Here is a 17549-nt window from a genome sequence, read left to right as displayed (position 1 = left end):
TCCTGACTCACTGCTGCATTGACAACGCCCGTGCTCATTTCCGAATCAGCATCGTCAATATATTCTCGAATGAGTCCGTTCATCGCCAAGACAGAAGTGAGTCAGCACCAGAGTGCGTACAGAGCTGCTGACTCGAGTCACCCTGCCCGTCACTATTCTGCCCACAGGAGGGGAAAAAAGAAAACATACATCTATAGCCGTGCCCGAAAAAGATCTCGTCCAAAGAAGCGTGCGCACCTACCAGACTTTTGTACGCTGCGTAATGCGTTAAAATTGTTCTTCGGTGAAAATTTCGTGGAAGGAAAGCCTCACGGATTACGGAATCGGCTCAACTTATGAACACTTTTTTAACTTTAACATTAGTTGAATTTGCTCGCTGTTTGGTGGATAGGGTCCTCATCAGTTGGGGAAATTTTGAAATAGATAACATCTTTTTTAAAACCCATTTACCTACACCTATTCGGAATACACTCCCAACGCTCACACCTGTTTTGGGGTGAAAATGACTTCTCATTTGTCTACTTTCATATTGTCTAATTTGTAAAACAACCTCCCGCTCGTAAAACGGTGTCAAAATCTATTTCCCCTCTCGTTAGTTACAAACTGGTAACTAATATGGGAACTGTAACCCGTAATGAGCAATTATCTCTCTGGAATGAGTTTTTTGTGGGCTATTAAGTTTAAACTCAATTCCAGTGTTAAAAATGCCTGGTCGACAAAACAAATGATTAAGTTCGTACATTTTTTAACAGGTTGGCGTGCGTTTTTCCGCTTAGAAATGGGAAATGTATTTGTTTTCTTTCGGGAAATTGTCGTTTCGAACACGACGCGTTTGTTTGAATTTTGTAAGTTTTCTGTGTTTACAAAGAATTTTTTACAGTTGGGTTTCGAATCGCCGAAGCCTCCATGTTAACTTTCAGGTTAACATGCATGTTGGTCGTTACGAATGCCCGGTGTGTACAGGTTTTGGTCATTGATAGGTATTAGGCTTTTCTTTCGGGAAATTGTCTTTTCGAGCACGACGCGTTTGTTTGAATTTTGTAAGTTTTCTGTGTTTACAAAGAATTTTTTACAGTTAGGTTTCGAATCGCCGAGGCCTCCATGTTAACTTTCAGGTTAACATGCATGTTGGTCGTTACGAATGCCCGGTGTGTACAGGTTTTGGTCATTGATAGGTAGGCTACACGTACACACGCTCAGAGTTCTGTCCGATAATGTGATGTAAAGTGACCGTGTAATGGAGACCACACTTCACATATCACTATACCGAGTAGCCAGTGTATCATGAACATAACCACAACCTGTACACCCCGCGCTTCTTGTATTGGCCAGTTTATTAGCCACCCTGTGTTGTATTCCCAGCTCGAGAGGGACGAGACTAGAAAAACTCATTGTTCTCTGTCTTCATCTCGTTCCGGGAATACATCAGCTGTCAGTGTTGCGCCGCAAATTTCATTCGTTTCTGTTTCTGCCGCTGGTTGCAGAACCACACCCGGACGACGTTCTTTTAGCCAATGTATCATGAACATAACCACAACCTGTACACCCCGCGCTTCTTGTATTGGCCAGTTTATTAGCCACCCTGTGATGTATTCCCGGCTCGAGAGGGACGAGACTAGAAGAACTCATTGTTCTCTGTCTTCATCTCGTTCCGGGAATACATCAGCTGTCAGTGTTGCGCCGCGAATTTCATTCGTTTCTGTTTCTGCCGCTGGTTGCAGAACCACACCCGGACGACGTTCTTTTTCAGATCTAATTTCTCGGCAATGGCGGCTATTTTCTCGCCCGAGGGCCGCGGCTGAACCGCAAAGTACGCTTCCAGAGATCGTTTCTCCGGCGCGGCTATTGACGTACGTTTTCTTTTTTTCTCCCCTGCAGGCAGAACGCTCGGGGCGTCTGGGTCTCGCCGCTTGTTCTTCGCTTGAGCTTCGGCCTCTTCTAGCCACGCCTGGAGGATTGGTTTGAGGGCGATCATGTTGTTATGGGACAGGGTGAGGGATTCGAACCTGCAGATGGTGGACTGGGAGAGGGCCCCGACACCCGGGAGCTTGAGGTTGGCCAGGGCTTTACCCACGTCAGCCTGGGTGACACCTGTGAACAGAACGCGAGAGTAAACATCCGGCACTGGGGAGGCAGAGGGAAGGTGACTCCTTGGGAACAACTAGGACTTCCGCACTGGGAATACATGATGAGTCACATCATAATTATTCATCAATGAGAAAACAACAAATTTTTCCATAGGAAATTTTGGGCATGAATCAGTGGACCGTCGAAACATGGATCGGAAGCCAGGCTCTAAACACAGCAGTCACAGCACAAACTGAAAGGTTGACTGAAAAGAAAATGGAACAATGAAATCATTAGCTGTAAACCTAGGTAGCTAAGTACTCTTACCTATAATAAAGTTTTACTGAATATTAATAGAAGAAATTATTGTAGATTTAGTTTTGATAAATTAAGAAGCCAGGTATACGTATGCTACAGACCAGTCCCCCCTTGTCTGGCTAGGGTACATTAAACAGAGAGAAGACTAGCGTCTGGCTGTGGGACTATAAACAGGGAGGAGAACAGCTAACCCTAACCAGCCTAGCAAGCTGGCAGTTCTTCAGTCTTCTCTCGGTTCTCTCTGCTTTTAAAGACCAAGCACAAGTCCTCACGATGGTTGACTGCGGTTCAGGACGAGCCAGCCAAATTAATATGGCTAGAGCTAGAGACCATCACCTCGGTGTATAGCAGATACAAAAAGACATCTTTTCTTTATTCTGCTATCGCCATTCGGCGAAAGCTAAAGCCGCTACAACAACAACTCCATTCTCCATATCATTTTTTTTTTTTTTTTTTTTCATTAAATTCTCAAAAGGAAAAGAAGAAGAATAAGAAGAAGGAGGAGGAGGAGGAGAAAAAGAAGAAAAGTAAAAAAGTTTTCCAATTGATTGTATTTAACATAATCCGCAGGTCGGGAGGGTACATGAACCCCGCAATCTTCAAGACTTCCACCATATCATTTGCTGGACATTATTCTAACGAGATTGGCCCCGCAGCCATTAATAAAAAAATGAGCACGCAATGTCCATCAGACTGATTGATATAAGTATATCTTTATATAATAATATCTTTACCAGTTGACTTTTTTTCTAAGAGCCCAAAGTCCCCCGCCTTTCTTCTACTTTACAAAAAAAACTATCCTTTAGACCCGCCGCACATTAGAAGCGACTTTTAGTTGCGCGGAGTAGCGCCATAACCATAACCTATAAAAATGAAATCAAAACCCCCGTCTTCTTCCTTATTCCATCTCCCTTCCCGACCTCATCCCTCGGGCTAAGGCTCCTTCTTAATCAAGTCTCCATCTTGGTGGAAAACCACGGCACAAAATACAATCCTATAAATATGATACAGACCTCTCATACTTAGGAGACCTAAGTCGCGCGAGTGCAGTGTGAAATGTCTGTACCACAAAAGCCCATCACTTTTCAGGCGGCATTGCGCGACTCCGCGCTACTACTAGTGGTTCTGTGAACTTGAACTGTAGACCTCACTCAGATTCTTTTGCCTAAGCTGAGACTTTGCCTAAATCGGTAACCTCACAAAACGTAGACCTTCACTTCGTTCGGTCAAAAAATCGCGCGTCTATGATACCAATGTGCGTCGGGCCTTACCGTTTGGGACGCTCCCTATAACATTAGGAAAAAAAACTTACCGTTTCCGACCGAACCTATAACATTAGAACGATCGATTCAGATAATTACAAGGGGGGCACCGTGGTTCATTATTACCGGATAGCGAGGGGGGTGAAACTTCTTCATCACGATATGTAGAAACAAAATGACATATGGAAAAAGCGACCGCCTCGAGTAAATACGGGAAAGTTTTGTGGTCACGACAATCCTATTATGAAGAAATAGATTAGGTGATAGCTATAGAAATAGATGTACCCCATGCTAATGATAGAGTAGATCAGTCGAGGCCTGCAGATAATGGCGGAGGTTTCGGGAAATAACCTCTCCTTGTGTGACTGCCAGTGGCGACTGATCGGGGAGAATTCTTGTGATGTTTCAAAAAAGGCCTTTAACCAGAAAGCTTTGTTTTGTTCATTAAAAGTGACATCTCGGGGTATGAACCGTTGAAAATTTCTACCATTGAAACACGAATACCCTTTGTGTTCATACTCTGGTTCAGACTTACTCGGACTAGAAAGGTTTGCAAAAGACTAGAAGATACGAGAGAGATTGACTAGATAGGGTCTATTTCTATTGGTTGGCTTACCTAAACTTAAATTAGAAAAAGTATTTGTTTTTTATGATAATATTTTATTAATATTGCTATCGATTACACTTTTGAATTGCATTATTTTCAACAATTACAAGTAATTTTATTCACATTGAACTATTCACAGATATTTGTACATTTACAGCAATTGTGGTATTTATGAACAATAGTTTGGATTTACATAGAATATGTTACAGATTTATCATACATAGGTACATTAATATAATACTAATGTTGGTTCGACATATGGATAGCCTAGCAAGGAAACCTCACTCCAAATATCCAAAAAGTTAACTTTTCAAGAGGACCACTTTTTAAAGCTAAATCTAAAACTAAGTCAAGGGACCACAGTCATTTGATCTTAAAGGCAGAGCAATGTTTAAACTGACCTTTTGCATGCTAATGAGACGGACATTCACCGTCTCAATAGCATGCAGACGGACATTCAGACCACTCTTTTCTGGATGGACAAGATTTGACGAACGAGCTGGACACAGAAAGTAAAGTAAGCACAAACTAGCGTTATCAATGACTAGATTGATTTCAGAGTCTGAAGATTATCAAGACGCTTTTCCACTGATTCAACTATCGGTGAAAACATACCTTGCAGTTCGTTCAACAAAGCCTTTTGAGGCCATTCTAAACCGTGGTCCCCGGTGGAGTCTTACACTAAAGTTCAATTCATGAATTAAGTCAATCGGGGAAAAATGTACTCTTGTCACACCCTTTATTCTTTATTGTTTTATTTAGCCAAATGTAACCGCACTATGAGTGCATATTATTATATTTTAAGGTAGTTCATGATTGGTACCACGAAAATATCAGAGCACAAACTGACTTCATTCATGAATCGGAACTGTAAAGCTGTGTCCACACATGATCGATCAAAAAGTCGATCGACAGCGATCGACGGACGGTCAACCGGGGAAAAAGTTATCTTGTATTTATTTTTTTCCCATGTGATGTCGATCGATGATAAATCGACTATGTGTGGACACACCTTAAGACTAAAAATAAGAAAAGGAATAAAAGAGGAGCCAATACGTACAACTATGCGTACCTAATTTAATGCGCCTCTGTTTGAACCGCTCCGCAAACGCCTCCAGCTCCCTCGGGTCCGTGTCGGTGTCCGGATGTTGCAGCCCCGGGGGCATCACAGGATGGTGCGTCGCCCCATGGTGATGGCTGGCGGGTAGCGCCCCGCTGTGGTGATGGTGGTGGTGGTGCCCCGTCATCATGGAGTTCATGGAGGGGCCGTACATGGAGGAGGAGTGGAGTTGGTGGGGGTTGGGGGTGGGATCGGACATGGGGGTGAGGGTGGTCATGGAAGAGGAGATGGAGTCGAGCATCTCCAGACCGTCCATCCCGTGATGGCTCATCTGAGGGAACAACAGAAGGGAGGGCGTCGCCACATGGTGATGGCTGGCGGGTAGCGCCCCGCTGTGGTGATGGTGGTGGTGGTGCCCCGTCATCATGGAGTTCATGGAGGGGCCGTACATGGAGGAGGAGTGGAGTTGGTGGGGGTTGGGGGTGGGATCGGACATGGGGGTGAGGGTGGTCATGGAAGAGGAGATGGAGTCGAGCATCTCCAGACCGTCCATCCCGTGATGGCTCATCTGAGGGAACAACAGAAGGGAGGGAGGTTTGCTATAGACGTGCACAACAGAAACAAGCGCTTTGCTGTAGACGTGCGTGGAGATTCTAATTCTAAGGCCAGCCACACACTATCAGGTAGACCAGACAGGCGGACCTGAGCAGGTGTACCTGACATCAGGGATTAGGTCTACCTGATAGTGAGTGGCTGGTCGTAGTGGGTTAAGCTTCGCTAGCAAATTATACCTGTGTGGTTTGACGTTCGACTAAAGCACTATCGTGGAGTTGCGCCCTTCAAAATCCTTTTTGCATGTTACCTAACCCTACCAACAATACAAAGTTGCTCATACCTACATGAAAGAAATTTACTAGCACGTACTAGGGATATAAGGTTTATAGAAAGTGGGTTTTGACCGCATTTCCCAATCATTTATGTGAGAGAGTGCGAAATAAATCACCATCAGTGTAAAGAAACTTAGTTTAGAAATCTCTTCAGGGGACAAAGGAGGAAGAGGAGGAGGATGACGAGCAGAAGGAAGAAGAGGAAGAGGGCCAAATTGGAAACTAATTTGACCCCACAAGTTCAGACAGTAAATAAAACTCGAAGAGAGCCTGTCTGCCTGTCTCAGAAAGAAAAGACTCTCAGAAGAACTCTGGAAAACAAAGACCAGAGAGTCTGTTGCTGAGGAATGAGACAGTAGGGTGCACCACACTAGTTGATTGGAAAATATGATCTCGAAATCGAGTAACAGGGAGACCACATCTGTGTGCACCCACTCCCAGTGTCAATACGAATCTAATGAAGAAAAATGTGACCACTGGGAGAAAGGGTAGATTGCGTGAGGGTAGACGGTAAAGTAGACATCGCGAAGGGCTGAAGGGTAGGATCGGTAAACTTTGTGAAGGGTAGGATAGGCGAGAGTGAATCATAAGATCTTTTCCAGAGGGGAAGGGGGAGGTTGTTTGTTGCATCTGATGTTGTCAATTTATTATTCATTAGTGTGTTTACACTTGTTGTTTTCTCGTTTCCCTATATAGTGTGGAGTAGCTGGAGGTCTTTCTTTTACAGGGTGCAATAAAAATAAAACAAGGTAGTCTCTGTGATCGAGTGGGTATCACACAAGGCTTGTAATGTTATGAAAAAGCTCTCTGCTGTACCGCAGAGATGCACGATTTGATTTTGATAACAATAATGTAACAATAGTACTTATTTATACTGCTCGCATAGGAATGAACTTTACTCCAGCGATAGGCTGTAGAGAGCAGTAGTTCAGAGAAAGGTTCGTCTAAAATAGAGTCGCTACTCTCGCACTCAACTCATTTACGCTATCATTAAAGCAAGCCGCCGTCGGCAGTAAGTGTTTCACCGCCACAAAATTTTGCGACCTGTAGGTTTTATGAGGAAAGGCAAGCAAATTTTGAAACTGGAAGTCTTAGTGGCCGAACTAGGGGCTTTATCCCGCTACAGCCATTTAAAAATTTGAAAAAGGGCCAAAATTCACCACATAAGGTAGGCGGTAGGCGTACCTAAATGGCCATTCTGGTGCATAGTCTTTCGTCATTCTCTTATCATCAAAACTCCTTTGTATCGAAGTATGTACCTACATAGTTACTTGTATAGTTTCATACTCATTCATAAATGTCTCCTGTATAACTTCTCATTTTCTGCTTATTCACCGTCCTCCCCCTCTTGCCTTTAGAAATAAAAGTTTATTTTATTTGAGTTCATTATGATGTTATTCTGAGTTTTTATTACCAATTTCGCAGTTATTATACAAGTGGGTAGGTATGATTATGTTGATTATACTTTGTATAATAATTTCACTTTGTATTATTTGTGTTCTCAAATTATTGCATTACAAAATAATACATAATTATTTTGATATCCATAAAATTTGCTGATGAGTTTTTAAGCTGTGCTGAATTGCCGAGAGTAAAACTGCAAAAGTGTATAAAACAAAATCATTTTCTTGTATTCTTCTTATTTTGAATTGGTGTCATTTCCATTTCACATAATCTGCCATCTAAAACGCTAACGATTCCTTTTATGTATATGATTATAGGCTTTCAATTGCCGTTATCAGGTCACACCTATGGCCACCTTGTTCAGATCAGTATCTACACTCACCTGGTGTGGTCGACCATTAGGCCCTCCATGGGTTCCGTTCATACCATGATGATACATCATGTCATGTTTGAGGGTAGGAAGGGTGGGAGTGGAACTGGCGGAATGTTTGCCGATGTCAACGGCAGCCAATGCTTCGGCCCGACTGAGAAGGCCGTCATTGAGGCCACTAAAGAGAAGAGCATACCGTCTTACCGTCATACCTATGCCTACCTTTCTTCAGTATCTACACTCACCTGGTGTGGTCGACCGTTAGGTCCTCCATGGGTTCCGTTCATTCCATGATGATACATCATGTCATGTTTGAGAGTAGGAAGGGTGGGAGTGGAACTGGCGGAATGTTTGCCGATGTCAACGGCCGCCAATGCTTCGGCCCGACTGAGAAGGCCGTCATTGAGGCCACTAAATAGGTCACCCTGAAACAGAGAAGAATTGGAGGGTTGTTAGAAACGTAGCCTCAAAACGAGATGATCGCAAACATCCGGAACGGATAGGCACGCGAAAAAGAAGAACAAGCTGGGTCCGTCCCTCCGGGAATTTTTCAGCCCGTAGTCTATTCGATCGTGATCAGAGAAAATCAGTACCTATGTACCTACCTAATTTGTTTAATATTCAGTTTATTATCATTCTTGATTTGATTTTACTTTCATTTTGTTTTTGTTTTTGAGGGTTACTAAAACTAGGAAAGAAACAAGATGCTTGAAAGTACAACAAAAAATCCCCCAAAAAACAGTTTTTTTTTTTTTGTTTTTTGGCTTTATGGTTTTCTGGACAAAATTTGCACCACCATTTTCGTGTTCCTGGTAAAAAGACCTTTAATTTGATATATAGGTCGACCAGGTTTGGATAAGTCCTTCTATGGGGACATACAGACTGACAGACAGACACCGAAGGCAATACAATAGTCCGTCCACTATACCTTTTATTATTAGTAATAATAAAGGACGGACTAAAAAACGTATGTTAGTAGACTTGAGTGGTAGCCTTTTGGCAGACGCGCTACCCTCTAATGCCCAGCACTCGCTGACAGACTGCGGTCTGTCGGACAGTCGGAACATGAGTAGCACAAAAAGGTCGAGATCTAGGTGTGTCAAACGGTCTGAGAGACATGGGTCTGAATAGGCTTGCCAAACGTCCCGAATTGGCCGGGACAGTCCCGAATTAGGTCGGCGTTTTTCGTCAGCCTCTCAATCAGCCAGCCAGAAATCCTATACTACACTTGCTCTAAGGAGATCCTACTCCTTCTTTAAAAGAAGTTTCTGAGGAAACACCATAGCATCTTATGTTGTAATTATTTTCTTACGTTGTAAATAATTATTTTCTTCCTGTGTACACATCCTTAGGATGGAAGGAGATGGCGTAGCTTAGTTACTTTCCGTGTCCATGAGATGGTGAGATGGGCGATGGTGTAGCTGATAAGGTTTTACAGTTTACTTGTCACTATTCACACTTTCGCCAAGATGTCCGTGAGGTCACGAGGGGTGAATATTGTAAGAAATGCCCTTCTATGTACATACAACATACATACCTAAGAAGATAAAATATACATAATATCTACCTAAGAAGATACAACATACATAATATCTACCAAAGAAGAAACTCCCTTCTCTGTACCTTGAGATAAACATCTTTCAAAGACGTTTTGTCCTCTTGTTGTAGCTACACGTGATTTCTTGTAAGTTTATCTTGAAATTTCTTGTAAACCTTAGCATAGGTACCTACATAGTTGTCTTCTTTCATTATGCTTAAAGCTTTCATAACTTTCCCTACATTTTCTAGAAGTCCTTAAAGTCGACGGACGTCAATCAATTTTTTTTAAGATTGAAAAACTCCCTACAGGGTCTTAGGAAAGATTAACACAATAGACAGAAGGAAACATTAACACAATAAACAGAAGTATAACAATAAAAATAGTTGAATTGTCTTTGCACAAAAATCGACAATTACAGGTACGAGTAATTACGAAACGAAAAATTACTAATTACGGGGATTTCGATTTTTAATTTCCCTTGGTTTTAAAAAAAATACCAAAAATGAAATTTGGCGTTTAACCGCACTCATGGAGTGGTGCACAACCAAAAACCACTTTAATTGACAATAAGAGAAATCGAACCCAGCCACTGATAACGTGATTACAAACTATACGTATACGTAAGCGTAGAAAAAAGTGTAAACAAAATAGAGGGACTTTATAAATTCGTCGAAAAGTCAGACAACTATGTGTAAATAAATTCAATGTAAATATTTATATTAAAAGACGTTAAAAAATTAAAATTCGGGGTCCAATATTTTAGATTTATGAATGGATATAAATATCATACGACTTGTTTGTTAAGATCAGGACATAACGCTTTTTTATATATTTTTAAAAATATTTAAGAACACAATAGCATGCTTAGGATGAATTAATTGACGAGTTTTTGGGTTCAAAAATATTTTAAAAATTTTAAATCAAAAAGCCGCTCTGTATTTCCATTTTTTTATACTTCGAGAAACCAAAGAATAAAAAATGATAAAACACAAACAAAACTCACACAAAGTATATAAACTGAAACTGCTCGCTGGCAGAGCACTCTCCGAGTTCAGACTGTTCAGAGTCACAACTAAACTAATGAACTTCTTGTTACTGAATATAATTTCTGAGTTTCTCTGCAGGGAGAATACGAATCAAACCACAATACTACATGCCACATGGTTACAGAAATTCTCTCTTCAATTGAAAAAAAGTATAAAATACCACGTGACGTCAGTAAAATCCCTCCAGTGATTCGATTGAGAAAATACAATAGACATCTGGTCAATGAACTAAGCGGGCTCGAATCTTGTTTTCACTCGACTGAAAAACATTAATTACTACTTTCATCTACTAATCACTACTTTCGTACATTTGCCCGCAACTTCTTCCGAAGATGTGCTCACGTGCATTTTTCGTACATTGAAAAACGTACAACACATTAAGTACGAAAACAAGAAGAAGAAAAAACATGAACAGATCATCCCTACAGGGCATTTCGCTAAAAACTAGACCAGTCCGTAACTTCGCATCTAATGAGGCCCTTCATTTGAATATTGCGGGCAAAGAAACACTCGTAATTTCCAATAATGACGCTTATTAATGCAATAATTTCAGTGTTTGTTATTTTGCTCCAAGCTACTGTAGACCGCAGGCTATTTACTCTTTCATAGAATAATGACACTCTTAGTACTCTTCTTTTATTTAATTTCTTATTAGGTAATAGAGAGAAAAAACTCGAGAAGATGAGTCAGAGGGAAGTACGGAGACCACAAAATGTAAAGAAACAGGGAGCTATTGAAGCCTGTTTTTTTATCAATATTATTTTTATCTTTTTACAGCCTGGATCTAACTTAGGAAAGTTACTTTACATCAGTATTTTGACTCAGATAAAGGGGTAAACACGAAAGATTTCATCAGATGACGAGGAGAAGAATAGACGAAAAAAAAAAAGTTCAATAAGAAGGGAGTACAAAAAGAAACTGCAGTTTGAAAAGTGTGGGAATGTAGACAAAAAAAATCTGGTGTGAACATCACACGACATTCCTTATCCTATTGAATGATGCTTATTTGAGTGAAAAATCTGGTGTGGACATCACACGACTTTCCTTATCCTATTGAATGATGCTTATTTGAGTGTTCTTTTACCATAACTTTTACAATATGTCTAACCGTTTTGTCGCTATAGCTGAAAACCGCCAAAATCGGTCGAAATCTGTCCAAAAGCAGTCAAAATACCGCCAAGCGCAGCAACCATCTCAACCAAACGTTTTGTGTTGCATCCTTGTCACATTTGTGAACTACATACCAAATTTCAAGTCTCTAGCTTATACCGTTCCCGAGATATTGTTATACCAAATTTCAAGTCTCTAGCTTATACCGTTCCCAAGATATTGTTAAATTACACCGAAAACCGCCAAAAAGCGGTAAAATGCCGCCAGCCGTTGTACCGGTCTTAACCAAAAGTTTCGTGTCACATCCTTGTCACATTTGACAGCTACATACTAAATTTCAAGTCTCTAGCTCTTACCGTTCTCGAGATATTTTGTTGACAGACACACACACGGACCAATGGCTGAAACTTTGGATTTAGGCTCTAGGAACCTCGAAACGTGTTTTGACACTAAAAACTGACCATCGAAAATTTGACTAGCTACATACCAAATTTCAAGTCTCTAGCTCTTACCGTTCTCGAGATATTTTGTTGACAGACAGACACACACACGGACCAATGGCTGAATGGCTGAAAAACGTTTTTGACACTAAAACCTGACCATCGAAAGTTTGACCCGATTACATTACTTTCCTTCCTATAGGATAAGGAAAGTAAAAAGTGCAACAACTGAAAGGTAGACTCGAAATATGAGGGGTGAAGTAACAAAAGATTATTGACAGTGGATCTACTAGGTTTAGAAGAAAAAGTGCAACAACTGAAAGGTAGACTCGAAATATGAGGGGTGAAGTAACAAAAGATTATTGACAGTGGATCTACTAGGTTTAGAAGATACAAGAGATAAGCCATTGGGAAATCCATATCAATTGTAAGAGTAAATGTCTTTTCCTGAGGTTTAGATGGGTATGCGTATTTATTTGGATATTTTTGGATCCACAAATTCAGAAAAAGGGGCGAAAAAACGGTGAATAGGGATGACAAAGGATAAGGGATGAAACCCACCAAAAGGGTGAAAAGACTTATTCACCGTCCTCCCCCTCTTGCCTTTAGAAATAAAAGTTTATTTTATTTGAGTTCATTATGATGTTATTCTGAGTTTTTATTACCGATTTCCCAGTTATTATACAAGTGGGTAGATATTATTATGTTACATTTTGTATGATAATTTCACTTTGTATTATTTGCGTTGTATTATTGCATTACAATGTATTATTTTGATTTCCATGAAATTTGTTTAAGCTGTGGTTATTTGCCGACAGTAAAACTGTAAATGCAGGTAGGTATGAAAAATAATCATTTTCTTGTATTTCTTATTTGCATGGGTGGACCTGTCAGTTCCAGCGGCAACATTTCCATCAGAAACAGTAGGTATCTCTCAAGAATCCAGAAATGTTTTTGCAACAATCCATCAACTTTTCTACTCTCCAGACTTATTCCTGAAACGTTTTTCTAGGCTTTCAGTACCTATATTAAGTATAAGTTACTTTTTCTCAGGGCCATTACCACAGGAGACAATGCTGTAGGCTGTCGGTACTTTCCCTTCTAAGAACATGAGGAATTGTTGAAAAAATGGGACTTACTGGGGCTGCACTCAGCAGCCTTGTGAGTACAATTGAGGAGCTGGTAAAAATCCAGCTAAGAGGCGAGGTATAAAAACCCAATACCTTAATATTGTTGGGCAGAAAAGAACCATCCATAAGGCAAGTCCCCTTATGGATGGTTCTTTTCTGGTTGATGCTGTCCAGTTAAAGAACTGCCTCTCATAAGCCAAACTCCCCGGGCCTGCCAGAGCATACCGTCTTACCGTCATACCTATGCCTACCTTTCTTCAGTATCTACACTCACCTGGTGTGGTCGACCGTTAGGTCCTCCATGAGTTCCGTTCATTCCATGATGATACATCATGTCATGTTTGAGGGTAGGAAGGGTGGGTAGTAAAAGGGGTAAAAGTTGGGAAATTCATGAATATGTGGAAAACATAAACAAGTGAGTGTAGAACTTGTGAATCTTGTGATGAAGATATGATGTAGGCATTGCGATGGGTGATGCAACGTTGTTGTGAAATCCATCGGGGTGGTGGTGTGTTTTACACAAGTATCTATCAGTAGTTAAAGATTTGTTGTGATGATGCACGCGGTTAGGTTAGGGATTGATTGTGAAATACCCAACTTAGAGGATCCACAAATTTTCGATGAAGTTTTTGGAAGCAGAATTACCACAAAAAGAAATGCTGCATCTGGTTGGTATTACCTACATAGGTACCTAGGTAAAACTCTAAACGAAACAGTAAAACAAATGTCCATCCGAAAGACAACAGATTTCCTAATTTTCGTGAGTGATCCTTTCAGTCAATTCCCCATCTGTTTTCCAACCATCATTCACCTGTTTTTAACCCCTTCACCTGCTTTTTCTTTCATGTTTACCCTTTTTTTTCTACACAGTCCAAAACAGAGTGGATAGCTAGATGTCCAGCATGCATATCCCACACCCCCACGTTATTGATTCCTAGTGAAAACTTTGATGGACAGTGCCTGCTACTTGTATACTTCTAGCTGCATAGGGGTTTCCCATCTAGAACGCTTTCACTCCAGGGTGAAAATGGTTCGGGTTCCACACTCCTATTTCTGATGAAGGCATAAAGACACGATGTACGCGTACGAACACACATCAGGAGATCAGGACATAGAGCACCTTTATTTCAAGATGGAGTTTATTTTCCCCATGTGATGTCGATCGATGATAAATCGACTATGTGTGGACACACCTTAAGACTAAAAATAAGAAAAGGAATAAAAGAGGAGTCAATACGTACAACTATGCGTACCTAATTTAATGCGCCTCTGTTTGAACCGCTCCGCAAACGCCTCCAGCTCCCTTGGGTCCGTGTCGGTGTCCGGATGTTGCAGCCCCGGGGGCATCACAGGATGGTGCGTCGCCCCATGGTGATGGCTGGCGGGTAGCGCCCCGCTGTGGTGATGGTGGTGGTGGTGCCCCGTCATCATGGAGTTCATGGAGGGGCCGTACATGGAGGAGGAGTGGAGTTGGTGGGGGTTGGGGGTGGGATCGGACATGGGGGTGAGGGTGGTCATGGAAGAGGAGATGGAGTCGAGCATCTCCAGACCGTCCATCCCGTGATGGCTCATCTGAGGGAACAACAGAAGGGAGGGAGGTTTGCTATAGACGTGCACAACAGAAACAAGCGCTTTGCTGTAGACGTGCGTGGAGATTCTAATTCTAAGGCCAGCCACACACTATCAGGTAGACCAGACAGGCGGACCTGAGCAGGTGTACCTGACATCAGGGATTAGGTCTACCTGATAGTGAGTGGCTGGTCGTAGTGGGTTAAGCTTCGCTAGCAAATTATACCTGTGTGGTTTGACGTTCGACTAAAGCACTATCGTGGAGTTGCGCCCTTCAAAATCCTTTTTGCCCGAGAACGAACATTATCCCATCAGGATAAAATCCGCCCTGGGCGGGAATCGAACCCGCGGCCTAGCGCTTACAAGGCAGACGCACTATCAACTAAGCTAACTAGGCTGGCAAGGAGTTTAAAGTTTAAAATCCTTTTCTCCTTCTTCTTCTCCTTCTTCTTCGCATTCTGCTGCAAATTTCCCCAATTTCCTTTGTGGTCGGCATCCAATAAGTAGTGTGACATCTCCAGAAAACATCACACTAGGGAACCCCTGCTCCATCTTCCAAGTTCAAACTTCTGGCCTTGTACCGGGTCCCTCGCAGCTTCAGGGACACTGCCCGTATTATCGCTATTTGGACCTTAATTTTTATCCACCCTGATAACTGGCTGATGCACTTATTCCATTTTACACTTAGTGTTGAGGCTATTCTTTTCAGGAAGGATGTGAACTCAAGATGCAACGCACCATCAACCGAACAAATAAATGGAGAAAAAGAGCCCCGAATATCTTCAACCGCCCTGTCATATTTTGTCATATTTAAAGTTTGATCTAATGGTTTAATAAAAGTTGGAGGGAAAATAGAGAAGGAAATTCGTAAGTATTGGCATACGGTGCGGTGGCTACACTTGCTGCTTCATTTTGGATTGTTAGTGTGAAACTGTGAAGATTTTGATTTGGCGCCCAAATAAAAAGTTAAGGCCTCCTCCTCCTCTTCTTCTTCTTCTTTTTCTTCGCCTTTTACCAGTGTTCATGTGGGGTCGGCGTTTTTCGTCAGCCTCTCAATCAGCCAGCCAGAAATCCTATACTACACTTGCTCTAAGGAGATCCTACTCCTTCTTTAAAAAAAGTTTCTGAGGAAACACCCTAGCATCTTATGTTGTAATTATTTTCTTACGTTGTAAATAATTATTTTCTTCCTGTGTACACATGCTTAGGATGGAAGGAGATGGCGTAGCTTAGTTATTTTCCGTGTCCATGAGATGGTGAGATGGGCGATGGTGTAGCTGATAAGGTTTTACAGTTTACTTGTCACTATTCACACGTTCGCCAAGATGTCCGTGAGGTCACGAGGGGTGAACATTGTAAGAAATGCCCTTCTATGTACATACAACATACATAATATCTACCTATTAAGAGGATAAAATATACATAATATCTACCTAAGAAGATACAACATACATAATGTCTACCAAAGAAGAAACTGCCTTCTCTGTACCTTGAGATAAACATCTTTCAAAGACGTTTTGTCCTCTTGTTCTAGCTACACGTGATTTCTTGTAAGTTTATCTTGTGAAATTTCTGTAAACCTTAGCATACATTCATAGTTGTCTTCTTTCATTATGCTCAAAGCTTCCATAACTTCCCCTACATATTCTAGAAGTCCTTAAAGTCGACGGACGTCAATCAATTTTTTTTTAAGATGAGTGTTCCACCGCCGTTTTTATTTCGTAGGGAGGAACAACTGCTACATTAGACGCTTGTGGCCTGTGTCGTAGCATGCCCATCCCGTAGTATGCCTCTCATCAGATGGGCCAGAAGAGACACAATATGCACTCCCATTTGGGTGCTGGGTCAACACGAGAACACCAGAAAGTAACCCGTTGAAATATTTGCAATCGAAAAACGAGTACATACAAATTTTTGTCGATGGTGGGATTCGAACCCGGGACCTTCTGCATGGCAAACAAGCGCGTTACCACTGGACCAACCGTGCCCCCTCAAAGAGAGTTACAGTTATTCGATTCAAGTGAGTCACTTTTGTAATATTCCAGTCAAATACAGCAGCCGCCAGCTTAGTTAGCTCGATAGGTTGAGCGTCTGCCTTGTAAGCGCTGTCGTGGGTTCGATTCCCGCCCGGGGTGGATTTTATACTCAGAACGACTGGCTTTGTCCTATCCTGTCTTCCTTATCTCTTCGGGACGATAAGACCTTAGCAGTTACAGTTCCCTCTATCCTCTATCAAACACCTTTAACAAAAAAAAAACTACAGGAGTACAGGAGGCTGTAATTCCAATCACTCAAAGACTCGTGGGGGGGAGCCGAATCACCTGTAAAAGCAGGTAGGTATGAAAAATAATAATTTTCTTGTATTTCTTATTTGCATTGTCAGTTCCAGCGGCAACATTTCCATCAGAAACAGTAGTTACAGTAGGTATTTCTCAAGAATCCAGAAATGTTTTTGCAACAGTCCATCAACTTTTCTACTCTCCAGACTTATTCCTGAAACATTTTTCTAGGCTTTCAGTACCTATATTAGGTATAAGTTTTATCTTGAAAGCTGCTCAACATTCGCACCATTTGTTTTCCAACAATTACACAACTGTTGCGAAACAAAATAAACATTTCTGGTGGTTACTAAGCTTTTACTGGTCGTTCTTAGAGCATACCGTCTTACCGTCATACCTATGCCTACCTTTCTTCAGTATCTACACTCACCTGGTGTGGTCGACCGTTAGGTCCTCCATG

At 41.6% G+C, this 17549-nt stretch overlaps 2 protein-coding genes across 2 annotated transcripts; both read right to left on the bottom strand.

Moving 5' to 3' along the window:
- Positions 1 to 1529: 1529 nt before the first annotated feature.
- Positions 1530 to 13572, bottom strand: LOC103516788 (inhibitory POU protein-like). The gene is made up of 6 exons (XM_008481774.2): positions 13516 to 13572; positions 8198 to 8400; positions 7988 to 8153; positions 5679 to 5882; positions 5327 to 5492; positions 1530 to 2091 (listed from the first exon to the last, which is right to left on the bottom strand). The coding sequence occupies exons 1-6, from the start codon at positions 13570 to 13572 to the stop codon at positions 1670 to 1672; spliced, it is 1218 nt and encodes a 405-aa protein (XP_008479996.1). The 3' UTR covers positions 1530 to 1669.
- Positions 13573 to 14471: 899 nt separating this feature from the next.
- On the bottom strand, positions 14472 to 14813 carry LOC103516787 (inhibitory POU protein-like; the record flags this gene model as incomplete). The annotated part of the gene is made up of 1 exon (XM_008481773.1): positions 14472 to 14813. A coding segment is annotated over one exon (342 nt), but the record flags the coding sequence as incomplete, so codon positions are not given.
- Between the last annotated feature and the right edge of the window lie 2736 nt (positions 14814 to 17549).

The sequence above is a fragment of the Diaphorina citri genome, unplaced genomic scaffold (genome assembly GCF_000475195.1).
Source record: "Diaphorina citri unplaced genomic scaffold, Diaci psyllid genome assembly version 1.1 scaffold1663, whole genome shotgun sequence".
In the NCBI taxonomy this organism is placed as follows: Eukaryota; Metazoa; Arthropoda; class Insecta; order Hemiptera; family Psyllidae; genus Diaphorina; species Diaphorina citri.
Note: the sequence above shows the minus strand (reverse complement) of the source record. Positions and strands in the feature narration are given on the sequence as shown.